At 30.7% G+C, this 20,204-nt stretch overlaps 2 protein-coding genes and 1 long non-coding RNA gene across 3 annotated transcripts in view; 1 reads left to right on the forward strand and 2 right to left on the reverse strand.

The window, feature by feature from the left end:
- Nucleotides 1-7,153: 7,153 nt before the first annotated feature.
- The window catches only part of LOC127717845 (natural killer cells antigen CD94-like), a 56,529-nt gene continuing 43,478 nt past the window's right edge, over nt 7,154-20,204 (reverse strand). Inside the window, exon 5 of the mRNA XM_052223705.1 lies at nt 7,154-7,845. Coding sequence (XP_052079665.1) covers nt 7,832-7,845 — 14 coding nt within the window. The 3' untranslated portion in view covers nt 7,154-7,831. The remainder of the gene's footprint in view (nt 7,846-20,204) is intronic.
- On the reverse strand, nt 8,860-13,170 carry LOC127717848 (uncharacterized). Its single transcript, XR_007989439.1, has 3 exons — nt 13,084-13,170; nt 10,339-10,426; nt 8,860-9,358 (listed from the first exon to the last, which is right to left on the reverse strand). It is a non-coding gene; the product is annotated as an uncharacterized LOC127717848 (long non-coding RNA).
- LOC127717846 (zinc finger CCCH domain-containing protein 4-like) lies at nt 13,389-15,804 on the forward strand. The gene is made up of 3 exons (XM_052223706.1): nt 13,389-14,557; nt 15,043-15,242; nt 15,648-15,804. The coding sequence occupies exons 1-3, from the start codon at nt 14,483-14,485 to the stop codon at nt 15,784-15,786; spliced, it is 414 nt and encodes a 137-aa protein (XP_052079666.1). The 5' UTR covers nt 13,389-14,482; the 3' UTR covers nt 15,787-15,804.

Raw genomic sequence — 20,204 nt, forward strand, 5'->3', positions numbered from 1 at the left:
AATTTTCATATATGTGTAAGCAAGTCAGAGAACCAAGTTTAGGAAAACGAGTTTATTTAATTCCCAAAAGTTTTTTTGAAATGATTAAGAGTGGTAAAACAGGTCAGGGACAACTAGGGTTATATTAAATAAGATTTATCAAACAACCTATGAGTATCATATAACATATTTACACCCGACATCAAGTACCTTATTTTGTCTAGTAGTTGGTGTGGTACTGGTTTTATCTATTACAAACAATATCCATATGGTTGATATTTGAGAAGTTAAAGAAGGAGACATAAATGTATTTTCTGATTATGTGTATGGATATATCGTTGGTTCTACTATGCATTGCTAACGAGCTATGTGAATGTTATTAAGAAATTGACATTCAGCACCTGGTTCTTTAAAAAAAAACCTAATAAAAATAGGCCAATAATGTGGTCTGCAACACGCGCATTTTGTCTAAAAAATAAAGGCAACAGTAGTATACCGCTGTTCGAAATTCATAAATCGATTGAGAAAAAACAAATCCGGGTTACAAACTAAAACTGAGGGAAACACATTAAATATATAAGAGGACAACTACGACACAACAGAAACACAACATTAAAATGTAACACACACAGAAACGAACTATAATATAACAATGGCCATTTTCCTGACTTGGTACAACACTTTAGCAGCGACGTTGGAATAGAAATGACAAAACTAAGTACAAAGTTGAAGACCATATACAAAATAAAACAATCAAATAGGTTGTGTCAAATTTGCTTTTTAGGTCTATGTCTGGGATAGAAAATCCTAAGTATTTCTTATAAATTATATAAACACTAAATTAAATGATTATGACCGTAGCCATTATATTTCATGACAACATATAATTGCTGATAACAGGGCATGCGATACCACACAATTTCACACTTGACATGTTCAACAATTATTTTCATTTTTTAAAGCAATTTATCAAATGATATACGCATAATTTCTCTTCTTTGTCAAATTCATTTTATCATACAATATTGATATTCTAACAGAGGAAATAAAGTTGTTTGGTGTAGTAATCAAGTAAAGTTTTGTCTTTGAGGTTTATTCATTAATTCCATGTATGTAAGCTTTATGTTCGGATGAGCGTAGCGAAGGAGAACTTACTGTGTATTGCCAACATACTGCAATATATCAAAATTTATTAGACATAGATATTTAAATTTCATTACAATGTCTACGTCGACGACTTATTTCAAGTCAAAGATGATTAACAGCGAGAATTAATAGTTAAAATTAATTTCATTTTGAAACTTCTTGAAAGATATTAAACAATCAGAAGTCGAACAGTTTGGTAACACCAGGAAGATGGGCTGTTTTGTAGATTATTTTAATTTATGAACCAAACAATTATTTCGGATAGCACACAATTTTCAATAAGGAATATCACACATTTCTGTTTAGAATAAAAAAACGGAGATTTGTTTAAATATATCTATGTTAATATAATAATTTGACCCATTTTTAAATTGTACTTATTCATATAATCAATGAACTTTTAATGTAATTCAAGAAAAGATCCCAATTTACACGCGAAACCATTTAATTTTCAATTTATATGTGAATCCAGTAAAAGTTAAGTTACACATCTTGCCGGTCATCTGATAAGTGATCTTAACTACCATGGTGCCATTTGTTATTAAAAATTGCAACAAAACTTAACAACGATAATAATTGTATCCGAAGTGCTAAATAAGCAGCTATGCTCCTTTGAAAGTACAATGTATGTTTGTGTAGGTAAAAGCTAAGATTTCTCTATCCAGCTGTATACTGAAAACCAATTTACTTTTGCGCATATTTTATTTCGTATTCATAGAAAAAAAAACGATATAGGATATCTATCCATGAAACAAACACTACAAACCAGTAAAAGTCTGAAATGGCCTATATCTGTACTCGACTGTACTGATTTTTACTCGACCAGTCTGAATTGGTCTGAAATTTACTTGATAATACTCGACTGTAGTCTGAACCATACTTAACAATCTGAACTTGTACTCGACCAGTACTTAACCATTTTATACGCGTCTGAACCATGCTCGACCTAGTCTGAACCATACTCGACCTAGTCTGAACCATACTCGACCTAGTCTGAACCATACTCGACCAAGTCTTAACCAACCTAGACCTATTTTTTGTATCTATCTATTGTATTTCATCAATTTAGGAACTGTTTTTAACAACAGCTATTTCCCCTGGCTAGAAATTTGAACAACAATTTGAAATTAAAAATGTATTCAATATAGCATTGAAACCAAAATTTCACAATAAACATAATATAACTTCATCACCATATTCATCAACACTTATATACATACATATATATCACCTTTAAAATAAAAATAAAACAAGCTGATCAAATAATCTCAAAACTGAATTGTGACTAATGTTTTCAATGGTATTTAAAAATTTTTGAATGTTTCAGATATATTTTATGGTTACTGGAAAATTTTCACCATTTACTTAAGCCTCGTATAGATTTATGGTGTCAGTTGAGTTTAGTTAATAATGCAGTGAACATTTTTTTTATTAAAATATATATAAAATAGCATATAAAGCAACTTAATAAATTTAAAAAAATGACACCTTTGTTTTGTTAAACCAAGAATTTAATATAATCATGATAATAGAACTTCCATAGTAATCCTGTGATAAACTTAAAAAAGGAATTGTGTTCCAAAGTTACAGTAAAAATTTATTTCAATTAAATTTAATTAATTTTGACAAGGATGTTGCTATTTTGAATGAATGTTATTTAGAATTTAATACTCTCTGACCAGGTGTGATCTTTTTCATGAGTTTGCCCGAAGCAGGAGGTATTACTTTATACTTCACCACTAATCAGAAGAACAATTTTATTAATTTCTTTAATTTTTATCCCTTTTTGATATATATTCTATATAATATCATGAATATTTCCCAAATTATAATAATAGATATATTTTAATCATAAGGTTAAACAATTTCAGTGATTTTGTTACCTCATTAAAAAGATAATTATATAACTATTGTACATTTTTTGTATGTAACCATGAAACCTATGTAGTTTTTATTTAGGAATTTAGGAAAATTAATCTAAACAAAAAAACACATGCCAAACAAGAAGCACCTTAATAAGGTTTAATTACCCTCAGTATAGGTGTGGTTTTTAGGTAAAAGAAAATCTTTTTTTAACAAAACTCTAAAACTTTAAAATTAATATAATTAAATTATTATATAAGATAATTTTATTTAACTATCTCTATTCGATAAATCTGAGAATCATGTAAGAATGTAAAAATCTGTTTTTATAATATATCTTTATTTTATTGTGGCTGTTGTCATGTCAGTTAAAAAGAAATTTATTTTAACAGTTAAAATTTAGAAAAAGTAGAGGTTATTTGGTCAAGTATGATTCAGACTGGTCGAGTATTGTTCAGACCTTTGGTCGAGTATGGTTTAGACTGAAAAAAATAGGTCGAGTACAGGTCGAGAATGGGTTAAGACTGTTTCAGACTGGTCGAGTAATAGTTCAGACTATTTTCAATGGCAAAGATAAGGGTCAAGTACAAATCAGTACAGTCGAGTATGGTTAAGACTGGGGTCGAGTAATGTCGAGTAAAATTCAGACCAATTCAGACTGGTCGAGTAAAAATCAGTACAGTCGAGTACAGATATAGGCCATTTCAGACTTTTACTGGTTTGTAGTGAAATTAGTACATGAACAGAAAAAAATGCACAAAAAGCAAAGGAACAGTGCTTTTATTGCTGTTGCTGTTATGTATCTCAAAGTCGTAGTGAGGCCTTCAACACGGAGCTTAAAAATCTCTCACCTCACTGCAAATTCAAGCACCGGCTTGAGTGGAATTCTTTGCATACAAAATTAGATAGACTTTGTAAGATGGAAAACCACCAAATCGGGGCCGGTCAAGAAAGAACATACTGGAAAGTATGTAAATATTTAAAACAAAATAGTCCCTACGCATAGATGTAAATCTTAAACTATGTAGCTTATATTTAAATAATTAAGGTACATGTATCAGATGAAAGGTGAAGGACTGGTGATCTTTGTAAAACACATACGTTACTGGTAATTTTGAATAATACAAAAATGTATGAATGAATTCTAAAAATGAGGGCAAATATTGCCTGTTTCTCATATATGAAGTGCCTGGTTTGGTGTATCCAAAATTCCGGTAACCAGTGCAGTACGTTCTGATGTATAAATACAGTTATATTGATCCCGCTTCCATAAAATGTTATGAAATGAAAAATGTAACGTGGAAAGGAATGAGAACCAAGAATACGTGGTGTGCGTCTTATTAAAATTTTGGTAAACAAACTGGCTTCAAATTGAGAGAATGATGTGGCACACATAATAGAAGTTATATCGAGAATAAATACACCATAACTTTTAAAATACGCATACGTGTAACTTTCAAACTATGCAGAATATATTTGGTAGTTTAGGTATCAAATAAAAGCTAAAGGACTGGTGATCCTTGTAGAGCATATTTTGATGAAAGTTGAAGGACTGGTGATCCTTGTAAAACACATACGTTACTGATATTTTTTAATAATATAAAAAGGTATAAATGAATTCTAAAATTGAGGTCATATATTGCCTGTATCTCAGATATGTAGTACCTGGTTTGTTGTATCCAAAATTCCGGTAACCAGTACAATCTGGTGTGTAAATAACGATATGTATATCCCGCCTCAATAAATGTTGAATAGAAGTTCTTTCGAGCCAACTTCGCGACGATTTTTTTTCGCTATCATGTCATTTTCTCCATACATTCATATAAGACAAGATTCAAGTCTCACTTGTTCACGAGGATTTTAATTTGGGATATTTTTCTACTCGCGAAAATAAGTTGGTTAATAGAATTAAAACAGTACACTAAACCATAATTTGATCAAACATTTTTTGGGGTATATAATAACACATTTTCCCAATAAATCTGGGTTTGCGTATATATGTTGTGGTAATGAGAATTCCTGTTTGAGTAATAAACCTTTATATGCAATGCCCTTATTGGACAGAAGAAAGTCTTTATATAATTTACTTGATGATTCTTATATATATTCTATTACAATTTGTAAATATTCACTAACACGGGGATTTTCACGGGGTTATAAATCATAAGACATGGTATTGATTATTGTCGGAATGTAAACAAACTCTGTGGAAGCTAAATTACTGTTTATGAAATGCTGAATTATTCAAAACACTAATGTTTCCCATTCCCAATTGCATTTGTACAGTTTTCCCGGAATTTTCGGAATATATTACACTTCAACTTCGTACTCCATTTTGCTTTTAAGCTCTTTTGATTTGAGTGTAACTCATGAGTTTTATCTAGACGAAACGCACGTCTGACGTACCAAATTGTAAGCCTGGTTAACCTTTTTTTTCCCGAGGGTGTCACCTGCACAAAAGTCAACACTTACATTTACTGTTAAAAAATTGCTGAATTATTAAAATTACTGATATTTTGTCTACCGGAATATAGTATTTCAAATATTCTGCTTAATTTTGATTTGATTTGATTTTGGTTCGAGCCTCACTAAACTCGTGTCTTGCTTACCAAATTATACTCCGAATGATATGTCTGATTTATTTGTCGTTATCTAGATTCGGATATGTCAGTGTCACACGAGAAAATCAAAACAAATATTGCGACTTTAAAGACGAGTTTTAATTTTGTTAATTTTCATTTTTGAATGGTGATGATCTTTTGTTCCCCTCTTTCGTTGTATATATTTCCGAACCGATTTTCTCTGTCTGTTACTTTTGTGGCGTTTTATATTGCAATGAATGTAGTCTATGTATAACTAGTTAACTATTACGTCGTGCATTCCGTTACAATACATTACTAAAAATCTTTACTAATATTTATTTTTGGAAGCTTGAATGCATCTGGTTATGTCCTATTATAAACGGGATATCTTATCCTAATTTTTATGGTAATTTTATAAATGGGTACGGTTTATTTGGATACGATAACTAATATATTCTTGGAATAACGTAAACGTATTCTTATAGTTTTTCAACTTTACACTTTAGTAATATTTTGTAATAATAATTTTTATTGATATTATTATTTTGGATAAATAAAAACATAACTAAATATATCTTGATATACAAATATGAAAAAGTATGGTATATTTTGAGGTGACACAACATGACATGCTCATGATTTTCTAAGACTGTTTAATACGGATTTTCAATTAACCCGTTTGATGCGAACTGATTGATACTGTAGTTCGAGTTAGCATGTATTCTTTAAAAATTGTATTTGGCTTTGAAATAACTCTCAGTAAATGTAAAAACTCTTAAATCTGAATTGTGTCCTTTGTCTTATATGTAATTGCGTTCCTATGTGTTGAAGCACGTCATTTTTAACTTGATTGTTACAGTTTGTTCTCATGTTGTGCTATTACACAACTGCTGAAGGTAAATAATAGGATTAGCGCTAACAAAAATGTTTACCCCGCCACAGTCATGACAGTCTGTATGTGCTTGTCCGCATACAATAAATGGTTATCAATCGTTGCTGACTGTTCTATTTTATTTTTTTTCGTCTGTTGCTTTATGACAAATCATCTCATCTGGCTTCTTATAGCTGACTATACGGTATATAATTTGCTCATTTTTGAATGCCGTGAGGAGACCTATCGTTACTTACGTCCACGTTATTTGGACTCGTATTGACATTTCTCTTATTGGTAATCCTACCATTGCTCCTATTTTTTTACATGATAATTCATCAAACACAATTTAATGGTTCTACATCCAATGTATAGAGCGATTGGTGTCCCTTTTAACCCTTTGTATAAAACTTCTAATTATAACGGTCATAACAAAGACTGATGATAAACTTGACGGCTTTTCCATTCTTGGTAGAAATATCTCCTCGTAATCCCTCATAAAAAAGAATAATAAAAAATAATAAAAAAATAAAGTTATATAAGATTTTATTGTTAAACCTAGAAATTTCGTACTTAGAAATATAATGGCAATAAAATAAAACAAGAACATCATAAGCATTTCTTATTCAGATAACTTTAATTATCTTTATGCTAGAACATAAACAGATGAATAAGGTAAAAATTGAAAAAAAACCCGACAATTCTAGTTTAATGAGCAACATAAACTAAAGCAGTATATTTTCATTTACTTAAACAGTGAAAGACACTTTCAGACGGTTAACATAAATTACTTATGACATTGTTATTTTACTTCAAGCACATAGTTTGCACCATATTAACAAATTAAACTTATCCATTGACAAAAACAATTTTGAGCTTTGTTAAGGGTAAATATCAAATGGATTAGGCTGGACTTTACGAACCATTTATTACGTAAAATATCGATCTACAATATGGTATTCAGAAAAGAATAAAAATGGTTGGAAACGTAATTTAAGACACAAAACAAAAAAATATCCTCCTTCATTTGTACATGGCTATGATTTAAAAATCATTTCCAGTTGTTAAAGTAAACGAGGTTCTAATGTCAGGATTTAAACCAACCATTATACTGTAATTCACAAGGCTTGACAGAACTACATATATCAATCGTAAAAATATAAAATTGTTCAATCTTTACGTAAAAACAATGGTCGGATTTCATTATGGTTATGATGATATTTCAACATGATTTATGACTCTTCACTAAGAGCAAAGAAACACAAATAACATCAACTATTGAATCGTAATTTCATCACAAAATATGCATCACATTCGTCATGACATCACAACTAATTCAATGACATTCAAACAATACTAATCGTTTGCTGCTAGATCTTTTCTTTTCAATTCAATTGCTCAACCCTGAAAGAAGAAAAATAAATTCAAAGCAATAACAGTCTCCGGGACAAGTTTGCACTTCCGCTGAGTGCAAAAGTTGTCACCTTAATTTTTGGAGTTAAGTCAAAATGAAGTTGATAACTTGGTTGGTATTGGTTCCCTGATATTTGTCCTAAAATATTTTGGCTCTAGCACCACTGTTGAAAAAGTTATGCCCCTTTTTTCAACAATTTCCTCGGAGGAAAAGTAGTTTTCCTCAAGGGAAATCAAATTTCCCTAAAGGAAAAATATTTTTCCTCAAGGGAAATTGTATTTTCCTCAAGGGAAAAAGATTTCCCTTAGGGAATTTGCTGCATTAATATTTCCTTTGAGGAAATTCTATTTCCTGTGAGGAAATTTGCGGCTTCAAATTTTCCTTTGAGGAAATTCTATTTCCTCTGAGGAAATGTGGGGCTTCAAATTTTCCTGTGAGGAAATTTGCAGCTTCAAATTTTCCTTTGAGGAAAACTTTTTCCTGTGAGGAAATTTTGTCAACTGCAATTTCCTTTGAGGAAATTTTTAACAAACACTTTTCCTTGAGGGAAAATTCAATACCACAAATTTCCTCTAAGGAAAACATTGTTCTCAAAATTTCCTCAAAGGAAATTTCTGTACATCAACTTTCCCTGTAGGAACTGTTTTCCCCTATTTTTACTCATTGTAAATTTCTTCACTATACAAACAGTATGAACATAATGTTTACAAGACTTAATAAATGATACAAATGATATTTAAAACTTTAATAAATTTTTGACTCAAAATTACCATGACATACAAAAACAATACAGTGAGTCTGACTGTTTAGGTCAAGGTATTGTACATACTTTATATGACTTTAACTTTGATTTATAAAATATTTTTTGTAGCACAGTATTCTGTTTTCTTTGTTATTGTTTCAATTGTATACATTAATAAGCAACCAATTTGAATGTCATACCATTTGTGGTGTTCTTAAGAATTCGTTCATATTTGCAAATTAAATAATAAAATAAACACTTTTCTTATTATTTTAATTTTTCTCTGTTTCAGCTGCTGTGTACAGTTATTCAATCCACTACGTAAAAGTTTAATGCATAAATTATTCCATTCACTAAACAATTTCCTTCAAATCTTAGAGAAAACATTTTTGCAATTTGTTCTTCGAAGATCTTCTTCAGTATATTTGATATGAGGGAGCGATGTAAATGAGTAGATAAAGCTAGTGTTCCTTTCAACAACAAAATACTATTTTTTTCTTCATTTCTCCCTTCTTTCGACAAATATATATAATATGTTGTTGCATTTATACAATTGTGTTTTTCTGCATCTATGATAGAACTCCATTTTGTTTATAGCCATTATCGTGTGATTATGATGAAATTTTCTATTTCTTTTTTGCAGGAAAGCACACATTCCATTTCACATTAATCCAATTAGCGCACCATGTAGATAGATATCAACTTTCAGTTTCCTCTTCAGTATTGACCTATTGATCATGAAAACCAAGATGTCTGATCACCTATAAAGACACAAAATAAACAAATAAAATGTTATAAATGGAGAGAGAAACAGCAATAAAAAAGCTTATTTTGTCATGTTTATGAACATTTTAAGAATATTTCCTTTCTTACTTGTGAGTTCTCTTAATTCCGTGCTTTTTGTCTATGGGTTTTTATATTAGGTGATTTTGTGCATTTTATCAATCTTTCGAGTTGAGGCAATTGCAACGGTTATTTTACAGTTTGTTCTTTATATGTTGAGCTGTTAAACCACTGTCCAAAGTTAAGGTAGGGTAGAGTGCTCACAAAACTGATTTTTTTATTACATGTATTAGTTTTTATTGATTTTTAACTAGCTGTCAGTAACTGTGAGTACTAACAGATCTTTGTGTCTTTTCGATAAAGGGAAAGGTATAAATTTTCTGCTTAGTCCAGACTGATTATTTTTTTGCAGGAAATCTACCGGTATGTCATTTGTTGTCTGGTGAAGAGTTGTCTTATTGGCAATCATGTCACATCTTATTTTTATATAACCTTGCCATATTCTGATTGTGCCTGTCCCAAGTTCGGCGCCTGTAGTTTATTCTGACACTAAAATTTAGTGGTTGTTGTTGTTTCATATCTGTCATATTTATTTTTTTTAATTTGTTTTGTTATAAACTAGGCAATTAGTTCTACAGTTGGGATTATTTCAATTTTTCATCTGAGGGCCTTTTATAGCTGACTACTTTGACAATAGGGCATGGATTTTCTCATTATTGAAGGCTGTCACTGGCCTATAATTGCTTTGTTAGAGCCATGATCAATAGTTTTCATATTTAATATACCACATCTTTTTATTTTTATAATAATCATGATAATCATCTTTCAAGGGCAATAACTTTTATAAAAGTGGCCTTCTGAGTCTTATCGAGCATCACTGATGAATGTTTTGTAGACGAAACGCGTGTCTGGCGTAAATACAAAATTTAATCCTGGTATCTATGATGAGTTTACTTACCATTTAGGTTTTGTTGACTTCTGCAAATTTTAAATTGCCTATCATTTCTGCTGTTTATAATTTCTCTGTATCTTCTATAGTTCTTGTCCTACACATAAAAATGACATCTTGCATCAATAATTATTTTGCTGTTTAATGTATATATCAATGCGTGTTTAATAAAAAGCAGTACCATGAGTGCTTGATAAGCTTGTTGCCCTTTTAGCTTGGGTTTATGCTTTAAATGAATTTTAATGATCAACTACATTATAGAAAAACTGTGAGCACTGCGTAACTAAAAAAAACAAAACTACAGGCTCTAAAGAGCCTGTGTCGCTCACCTGACTCTTTTTGGGTTTTTGAAATCATATAAGAAAGATAAAAATCATAACAGATACTTTAATAATGATTGAGGCCATATTTGGTTTAATATTGTCCTACTTCGCTGGCGGCCATCTTGGATGATGGATCAGCTACAGAGTAACAACACTTGGTCAACACCTCATAAGGAACATTCATGCTATGTTTGGTTTCATTCCATTAAGTGGTTCTCTAAAAGAAGACATTTGTATGTATTTCCTATAAAGTCCTATCTTAAACTAAGATCCCCGCTGCCGGCCATCTTGGATGATAGATCGGCAACAAAGTAACAACTCTTGGTCAGCACCTCATAAGGAACATTCATGCCATGTTTAATTCCATTCCATTCAGTGGTTCTCTAGAAGAAGTTCAAAATGTAAAAAGTTAACAAAGGCGACGGACGACGACGGACAACAAGTGATGAGAAAAGCTCACTTGGCCTTTCTAGCCAGGTGAGCTAAAAAAAGGACATGCACACAGAGTGGTATTCATTGAAACAAAACATGAAAATAATCTGGCTCCATTTAGGGATATCGCAAGTGTATATAAGTTTAAGGCCGTGATTTTTGAACAAATACAATTCTAAAACCTTCCAAAGTGTGAAAATGGAAAATTTTAAACAATTTTCCAACAACTAAAATTCCATAACTCTGCATCTTATATAAAAATAAATAGGGGATGATACTCCGGCTTGCATATCATATAAAGTTATAAAGGAAGATAACTGAAGAACGGTAAAATTTATACTACTAAAATTTGAACTTGATCTGATTTTGTGGTAAAAAGTATTGCGTTAAAGTTTAATAAAATTTGGTTGAGGCAAACTTAATTTGGAGGACAAAAATGAAAAATTCATCATTTTTTCCATTTGTAAAGGACATAACTCTAGAACAGTAAAAGTGACACCACCAAAATTCAAACTGTTTTTTGTGGTAATAAGCATTGTGTGCAAATTTCATAACATTTGGTTGAGGCAAACTAAATTAAAGTTCGAGAGCGGGAAACCAAAAATTCAGCAATTTTTCCATTTGTAAAGGGGCATAACTCTAGAACGGTAACACTGACACCACCAAAATTCACACTTGATCTGAGTATTGTGGTAATAAGCTTTTGTAAAGTTTTATAACATTTGGTTGAGGCAAACTAAATTAGAGAACAAAAACCAATGACTTTGGGACAGAGGGACAGACGGTCATGGGTTGACCCACTATGGGTCATAAAAATGAAAAGGGAGTTTATGTCAATATATAAAAATCAATTCAGCAAAGTTTCATAAAAATTGGTGAAAGCATTCTTGAGACTATCAAAAGTCCCAATATACAACAAAAACTTAAATCAGAATTTTTTAAAAATTGAAAGGGAAATTATCATGATTAATGTTAATCATGTTACATGTAATTGGCAATATTAATAAATGCATGCAATAATTTCTGAAATTTACAGTATATAGGCTTTTAACCCCACCATATTTTTGCACCTGTCCCAAGTCAGGAGCCTATAGCATTTGTCAGTTTAGTATGATTTTTAATTTTAGTTTCTTTTATATATTTCAGAGTTTAGTATGACGTCCATTATCACTGAACTAGTATACATTTTAGTTTAGGAGCCAGCTGAAGCACGCCTCAGGTTGTGAGATTTTCTTGCTGCATTGAAGTCACATTGGTGACCTTCGACTGTTATTTGCTCGTTGGGCGGGTTGTTGTCTCTCTGACACATTCCCCATTTCTATTTTCAATTTTATTTTAAATTCTATTATAAATGTTAGGCTTCTTGTTGATTTATTTTACATTTGTCATTTCGAGGCCTTTTATTATATTTACAGCTTTCTATATGCATAGGTGCTTGAGGCCAGGATCCTGTTTTGAGCCCCCCAGTCCCTCCCCCTTATTATCATAAATCTTAGATTTTTCAATATATATCACTTATTTGTACCATATATATATATACTAATATACCATATTTTTCTCTTAATATGCATGTTTACTATCAACTTAGCGAAGCAACATCACAACTGTTTCCAAGTTTGTGAAGTCAGAGGACTATATTCATCTTTCCGACTTTCGGATCATTTGTTGATTTTTCATGAATATGTGCCATTCCAATATGAAATAGCTATATCATGTCAGGTTAGATATACTGTTCCCAGATCATGTATATATTAAAAAAACCTTTAAACTAGGATACTAATTTGGGGAACTAATGATTTGTTGGGTTTTCCCTAGTCCAAATAATTATGACGTCTGGCAAGGCTATTTTAATTTTTGTCTGGGACGCCTAAATAGCCTTGCAAGACGTCATAATTATTTGGACTATGTTTTCCCCACCATCGACATCGTCCTGTGGAAGAAACGAGTTTGGCGCAAAAAAAGATCATGTATGTAGTGACAATTTAGTGTGTGTGCTTACCAATATTTGAATTTTATGAGCCTTCTTTCTGAATATTTTTTTTCATTTTTTGGTACAATACTGACGTCGAGTGCTGTTGTTGTTGTGCTGTTTTTTTTTTACAAAAGCGATCAAGTAATGCGGGGGAAGGAAACCAATGCAGGACGTGACGGCCATACTGCCATGACGTCCATAGGATGAAACGGCCATACCCCGAAAAGATGAAACGGCCATATGACAAAAACGGCCATACTTTGTGAAGACGTATCGTCCATGGTTTTTTTTTTTTTTATATAGATGTTATTTATGAATTATGTTGATACTTATAGATGGTTATTATAACTTTTAGATAAACTTTACTGTTTTTATATTATTTATCATGTTTAATTTTGTTATATCATTTGTTTAATCATTATATATATATCGTAAATGAATGTGTTTAATCTAATAAAATATTAAATATCATATTGTTTTCTAAATGGTTTTTTGATATCTTGCGTATAACAAACAGAACAAAATGAACAAATATGAATGACTATATCCGAATGGGAGACTAATTTCTGTCAAAATTAAAACAATAAGTTCAGTTTTGAAATATAAAACAAGGTATAATCAAGTAATGATTAAGTTTGAAATTTAAGAAGATTGTTGATTGCTTATTATTACTTCTTTGATGAACACAAGTATTAATTATGCTTTTGTCAAGAAATTGTAATGGAAATACAATTCAAGATCACTATAAAAACACAACACCCAAGCTGAGTTCAAGCGGAGTGCAAACATACATTTGGTAGTGAAATTCTTGTAAAAATACAAGCTGTTTGAGCAGTCTTTTTGATGTACCGACCTTGCTTTATAAAAGTAACCAGAAATGTCGGTGGCACCCATTTGGAAAATTGCTGTTCATCATGTCGTACCCTTGTGTGCTATGTGACCAGCAAGTCCGACCAAGACAACATGCTCTCCAATGTGAGGATTGTGATAAATGGCAACACAGGCTTTGCAATACAGGTATTTACAAATTTAATATTAATTTAGTTTTTCCTTTGAATCATATTTCGTACTTTCGGTCATATTTTAGATACATTTTTTTTTTTACTTTAATTTTGGTTAAGACGCTTTCCTGATAAGAATTAAATCTATATTTAAGTGTTATTTGCATTACACATTTGTCCAATAAATGGACCATAGGTATCAATTAATAGATATAAAAAGAAGATGTGGTATGATTGCGGTATGATTCCCAATGAGACAACTCTCCATCAGAGACCAAATGATACAGAAATTAACAACTATAGGTCACCTTACTACGGCCTTAAACATTATTATCAGTGTATTAATATTACTTGACTGTAAAGAAATATATGTCATATTTTAATTTCTTGTTATTTCAGGTATATCAATTACTGATTACCGCCTGATGGTAAATGAAGAAGTCGACATTATTTTCCACTGTGCAGAATGTGTCCGCATACCACAAGATATGGAGGTTGAGGTACATATACGTTATTGTATTATTTCTTTAAATGTTGTGTGTTCGACAGAATTGTTTTAATTTCTTATCGTTCCTTTATTATTTTGAGAAACAATTGTATTCAACCTAAATTTTTCATTTTTTGTGGTTGACTATTATTCCGAATAAGTCCTGTTATGCAAAAGGTCTCAAACCGTTATTTATGATTATGTATGATGACCTATAAAAAAAAGACCGATCATAAATCATATTAATCCAATCATTGGGCGCGTGTCTCTGTTAAATACAAAGTATACACATTTCGGAGGTGTTAATCCTTTAATTAGTTTACGTGATTGCCAATTATCAAACAATGTTACAAATATTAATGTGAATTTATATATTTTGAATTATATTTTGACATATAATATTATATTATATTTGACGGTTTTTTTTATACTTTTTTTGTGCAAAAATACACAATTATATTTTGTTTCACGACTTTTATACATATGTTTTTCGTTTAGGCAGTATTAGAAGCACCACCATCACCAGCACCAGCATCACCCCCACCAGCAACAGCATCACCCCCACCAGCACCAGCTTCTCCACAACCAGCACCACCATCACCCCCACCAGCATCCCCACAACCACTTGACGATACGCTACCAGACCATTCATTTGATATCACACTTGAAGTAGCAGAAGAAAATCCAGTTGTTGAGAGGTATTTGGTTTAATTAATCATATTTTTTATTATAGTCTCTTAATTTTTTATTACTATTTCAAATTAATTTAATGTAATAATTATTAATAAATTATTTTAAAATTAATAATGTTATTTTCAGGCAAAAGAAGTTTTTAATAATTTTAAGTCAAACTGGTGTATATTGTAAATTTTAAATATAAAGGTGTAAAAATATGTTTATATGTATATGTTATATCTTAAAAGTCTCTCATAAATCTTTTTAAGATTGGTGCATACAATGCAATATTTTTAATGTTTTAAATTTATTTAAGTGAATCTCTTTTTATGTTTGTCTGTGGTGAGACTATAATAAAATATTGAATCTGTTAAAGCCATTAAGATAATATCTCTAATTTGTAACTAAGTTTTGTTCATTATTTTCAGTGATATTGAAGATCCAGAGCTTTCAGACTCATTTGTAGAAGACAGACCAGTAACCTTCGAGGTAGTGGAGAACGGTACGATGAAAAGAGCCAAGAAGCTAGTCAGCAGTGACGGGTTTTCGTATACAGTTAAGGTATAATTATAATAGATCTATCATATAAAGAAATGTATTATATATGATGTGACTTATAGACCAAATGGGTCGGTTTATTTTTAAGTTATATATTTGTATTCTGTTAGCTGTTATTACACATGTCACAAATTATTGTATATATATATATATATATATATGTAATTTTTTTGGTTTATAGAAATAAGAATACATGGTATGATTGTCAATGAAACATTTCTCTAACAAAGATCAAATGTACTTCTTTACTTTTATAAACACATGTCACAAAATATTTACTTAAAAGACCAAAATGAGCCGCAACTAATAGGTACATAAATATTTTACTATGCAGTAAGTATCCCGATATACATGTATATACTCTTAGACTCATTTCACTGAAAAATCGTACAAGTGAAAATACTCGTTAGTCATGAACATTTTAGATCGCTTAAAATTTAGATTTTATAACTTACATTACGAAAGATGATAATTTGTCAAATGAGCCCCTGTAACCAGGTGCTGCATTTTCTAGCACGCGTCAAAAAACAGTTAAAAGTGCCGGGATCTGACAGAGCTTTCAAGAGCTATTTCTGTTACTGTGAGTTTATTATATATTTATCACAAAAAACTAATGCTAATTTCTTTTCTTTTAATATGATGTCCCCACCCCTCCTCCAGCTTGTCTGATTAATTTACGATCACTCCGAGTAAAGAAAGTAAGTCACAATTGCTTATATCAGGTATTTAAAATTCTGGTTGATAGTTGTCTCATCACCAATCATACTACATCTCCTTATTTTTTTTTACAATAAAGCTATATTTAGATGCGGTATAGTGATGAATGTGTAAACATGCAGCATGTTTGTAAATTATTGTTAAAATACGGCACAAAAGATGCATAATATATCAAACTCGAGTCAACGCCATGTCAAAAACTAAAAAAAAAAACCCAAAAAAAACCGACCAAATGACAAATAGTCTATAAAAACAAACTTTAGCATACCAAAATATATAATTTGTAAAGACTTGCATGCAACTAGGCCTATACAGTAGCTCTATGTTCTTATAGATCTCGCTAACATTACGATTAAAAGTCAGATTATGTGTAGAAAATTCAACGAGACACGTCCTAATCAGGTAAAATCCAAAATAACAATTTACAAATTCAGATCTACTGCCTGTTGTATATTGCTTACATGATTGTATATTGCCAAACGAATAGATATGTTTGGTACGGTATGGCGGCTTCGAAACGGAGACAAAAACTGAAGACCCAGATAAATGAAAGTGTAGAATTTTGTTGTTGAGATTTTTTTTTTAATAATTACCCCCCTTATAAGTATTCGCAAAACATGAAGTTAATGATCAATGAATATGAAAACACTTTATAAAGTATAAACATTGGTAAACGGACAGCAAGTCATAGGACTATTATAGTTCGAATAAATTAGTTTACAATAACTGTTGAAAGGTTATGAGAGAAAAATCTGGATGAATCTATTTTTATTAGAATGATTTATTTTACAGTAAAGGCTTCATATTTTTAATCAGTTATTTGTAAAAGAAAGGTGACATGTTTAACACCATGGAGCCAGTAAATTAACAAACTACTATGATGGATTTTTTTCTTTACAATCATTGATCATAATTAATATTTAAGAATAACTTTTGTTTACAAAATTAATTCGTTTTAATAAATAATGGTTCAAGAAATTTGTTTTTTGAAAATTAGTCTGTTAGTTTCCAAAGAAAAAAAATATCTTAAAAACTGAACTGTGAGTTTTCAATCGTTACGTTTTGTTATACTTTACGTCATAGTGTAATCTTATAAAAGGGGGGGGGGTGGGGGCGGGGGGGGGGGCGGGGGCGGGGGCGATGGAAGAAATTCAATATTGATCCTTCAAGGGACAAGTGAACGTGGGAGATATTCAATCCCTACTGTAAAATATTGAGTTTTTGGTTGATTAATATCGGGTGTGTCTGACGTACCGAATTATATATGATAGGTACATGTAGGTCTTGTAATTGAGACCGCCCGTGATACGGTCGGAAATTTCGACTGCCAATGAAAAAGGAGGGACAGAAAATTGGCCTTATATAAGGCTACTTACTGTCAACTCGAAGAGTTGTTAAAAGGATTCACGTCCCCATTCGGACGTGGCTGAGCACAGCCGAATGGACGTTCCACTATCATTACTGCTAAGGATTTATTGCCGGTCAGAAGAAGACATGTAACGACGCTATTGCTATAGTTACTCTAGTTCGCTAACGAATTCGCTTCTTGTTTCATTGAATATAAAGGAAAGAGTTATCTTATATATATATATATATATATATATATATTTCTTGAACATTCAACTACTATAAATAAAGTAGTTCATTTTAAAATGTATTCTTTAAAGGTTAAGAAAACAATAAGTTAAAATGGCTGGTACATACATGGCTGCATGGCTAATACCTAAAAGGTATAGTCAATTTCCCGTATGATGTATTTAATATTTATTGATATCCTAAATCCTTGTTAATATATTTACTTCGGTAGAAAAGAAGGTTAATCTTCTCATCTGGACTTTTTTAATCTGCATATCTATTATCTATTTTGGGATTGAAAAAAATATCTTTAAAATATGCTTTTTTGGCCCTATTTCTTCATTTTAATTTGGTTACACGTTCAGCAATAACTGATACAAATATGATATATTACCAATGATAACGCCATATATTTGAAGCTGTTCAAAATTTTGTACATCATAGCAGAGTCATATACATAATCTTACTATCTTACTATAAGTTATCTCAGGTCTAAACCAAAATGTTTACTATGAGTGTTCTAATGAGTTTTGTTTGATAATTTTTTGTTTAATTCAGTTAAAAGTTTGGTTTTTTTTTACACGAGAAGGTCTGCTAAATAGTTTATGATGATCTCTTTTTTTTTCAGCATAACAAACGGATTCTCTTTAATGCACACTAGGTGGACTTTTCTCTGTTCCGATGAAGGCAGTGCACGTCTTTCATTTAAAAGATTAAATCGTAGTTTTGCAACAGACGGCGGCACATCGGGCATTGACTTACCATTTTATAATTTGTAACAATTATGATTAACCATATATTTATGAGTTATAACAAAATTATTTTTTGTACATCTTTATTTAAGATGATCGAGATTTGAGAATAATATGAAAATAATAAAATATATATTACCAAAAAAGTTATCTCAGGTCTAGTTATCTAGTATGAAATATATCCACTGGAAATAAGCCCTTTAAAACACAAATCCCCGTTTACTCATTGCGAAGTTTATTTGCTAGAGTTTTTTTAATCTTTTTTTTTAATGATTTTATTATATTATCTTTTTTGTGAAAATTTTGAGTGGTTGAACATATATGGACACCGACGCTACAAAGACAATTTGTTTAATGTCATCTGTTGCAATATATACTAAGTATTACACGTGGACAGGATGTTCCAAGAAAATTAAGGTATTCAAAATAAGTTATACACACCCCAAGGGTACACGCCACTGTCATATGGAAAATTACTGGGTCACCAGTAAACTGGTAATCAGCCATGCAACTAATTAGTTGACTGACCATGCCACTACAATTTAAAAAGTTTGTCGTTCGATCAAAATGAAATGTTTATTTTAATTTAAAATTGAAGAACTAAAAGGATTTATCATAATTATGAAGGGAAATAATTCAACAAAATCGGATTATTTCCCAAAAGATTATATTTTTTTTAAATTTTTCCGGGGAAAATAGAAAACTGCATATATAAAGGGTCCCATCAAGGATTTTATAGAAATCCTTGGTCTCATGAAATGGATCTCACACAGACATGTAAAACGGACAGAAAGTCACAGGACAAAAAGTCACAGGACATAAAGTCACAAATTTGATAGGACAAAAAGTCACAGGACAAAAAGTCACAAATAAGTTGTTGACAATTGTTTGAATTTATAAGAGAAAGATCTTGAACTATTTTCTTTTTATTACATATATTCATTTTTAAGTTTAGGAAATTGTTCATAAGCCTTGATAAATGAAAATTCATTGAATTTGAATCATGCAAAGGATATATTTCTTGGCACATTGAAGCCATTTAAGTACCAAGCCACTTTGACATTTTGTTTTCATAACAATTATTTGATCATTATTGATATTTATTGAATAAATTTTAATTAAAAAGTTGCTTCATATATTATAGTTCAAGAAAAAACCAAAAACAAATATTTTCTAAATTAGTGTTTTCTTGTTTAAAGAAAAATAATCTCAAAACTGAATTGTGACTTTTTGTCTGTGACTTTTTGTCCTGTGACTTTCTGTCCTGTTATACATTTATTGATTCTATGATTTCTTGAGAAATCAGGAGCGAAATATAACAAATATTTAGTTTTTATATTAAATTAAAATTTAGAATTTACCTTTCCTCGCTATAATTCATTT

This window comes from Mytilus californianus, unplaced genomic scaffold (genome assembly GCF_021869535.1).
Source record: "Mytilus californianus isolate M0D057914Y unplaced genomic scaffold, xbMytCali1.0.p SCAF_10, whole genome shotgun sequence".
NCBI lineage: Eukaryota > Metazoa > Mollusca > Bivalvia > Mytilida > Mytilidae > Mytilus > Mytilus californianus.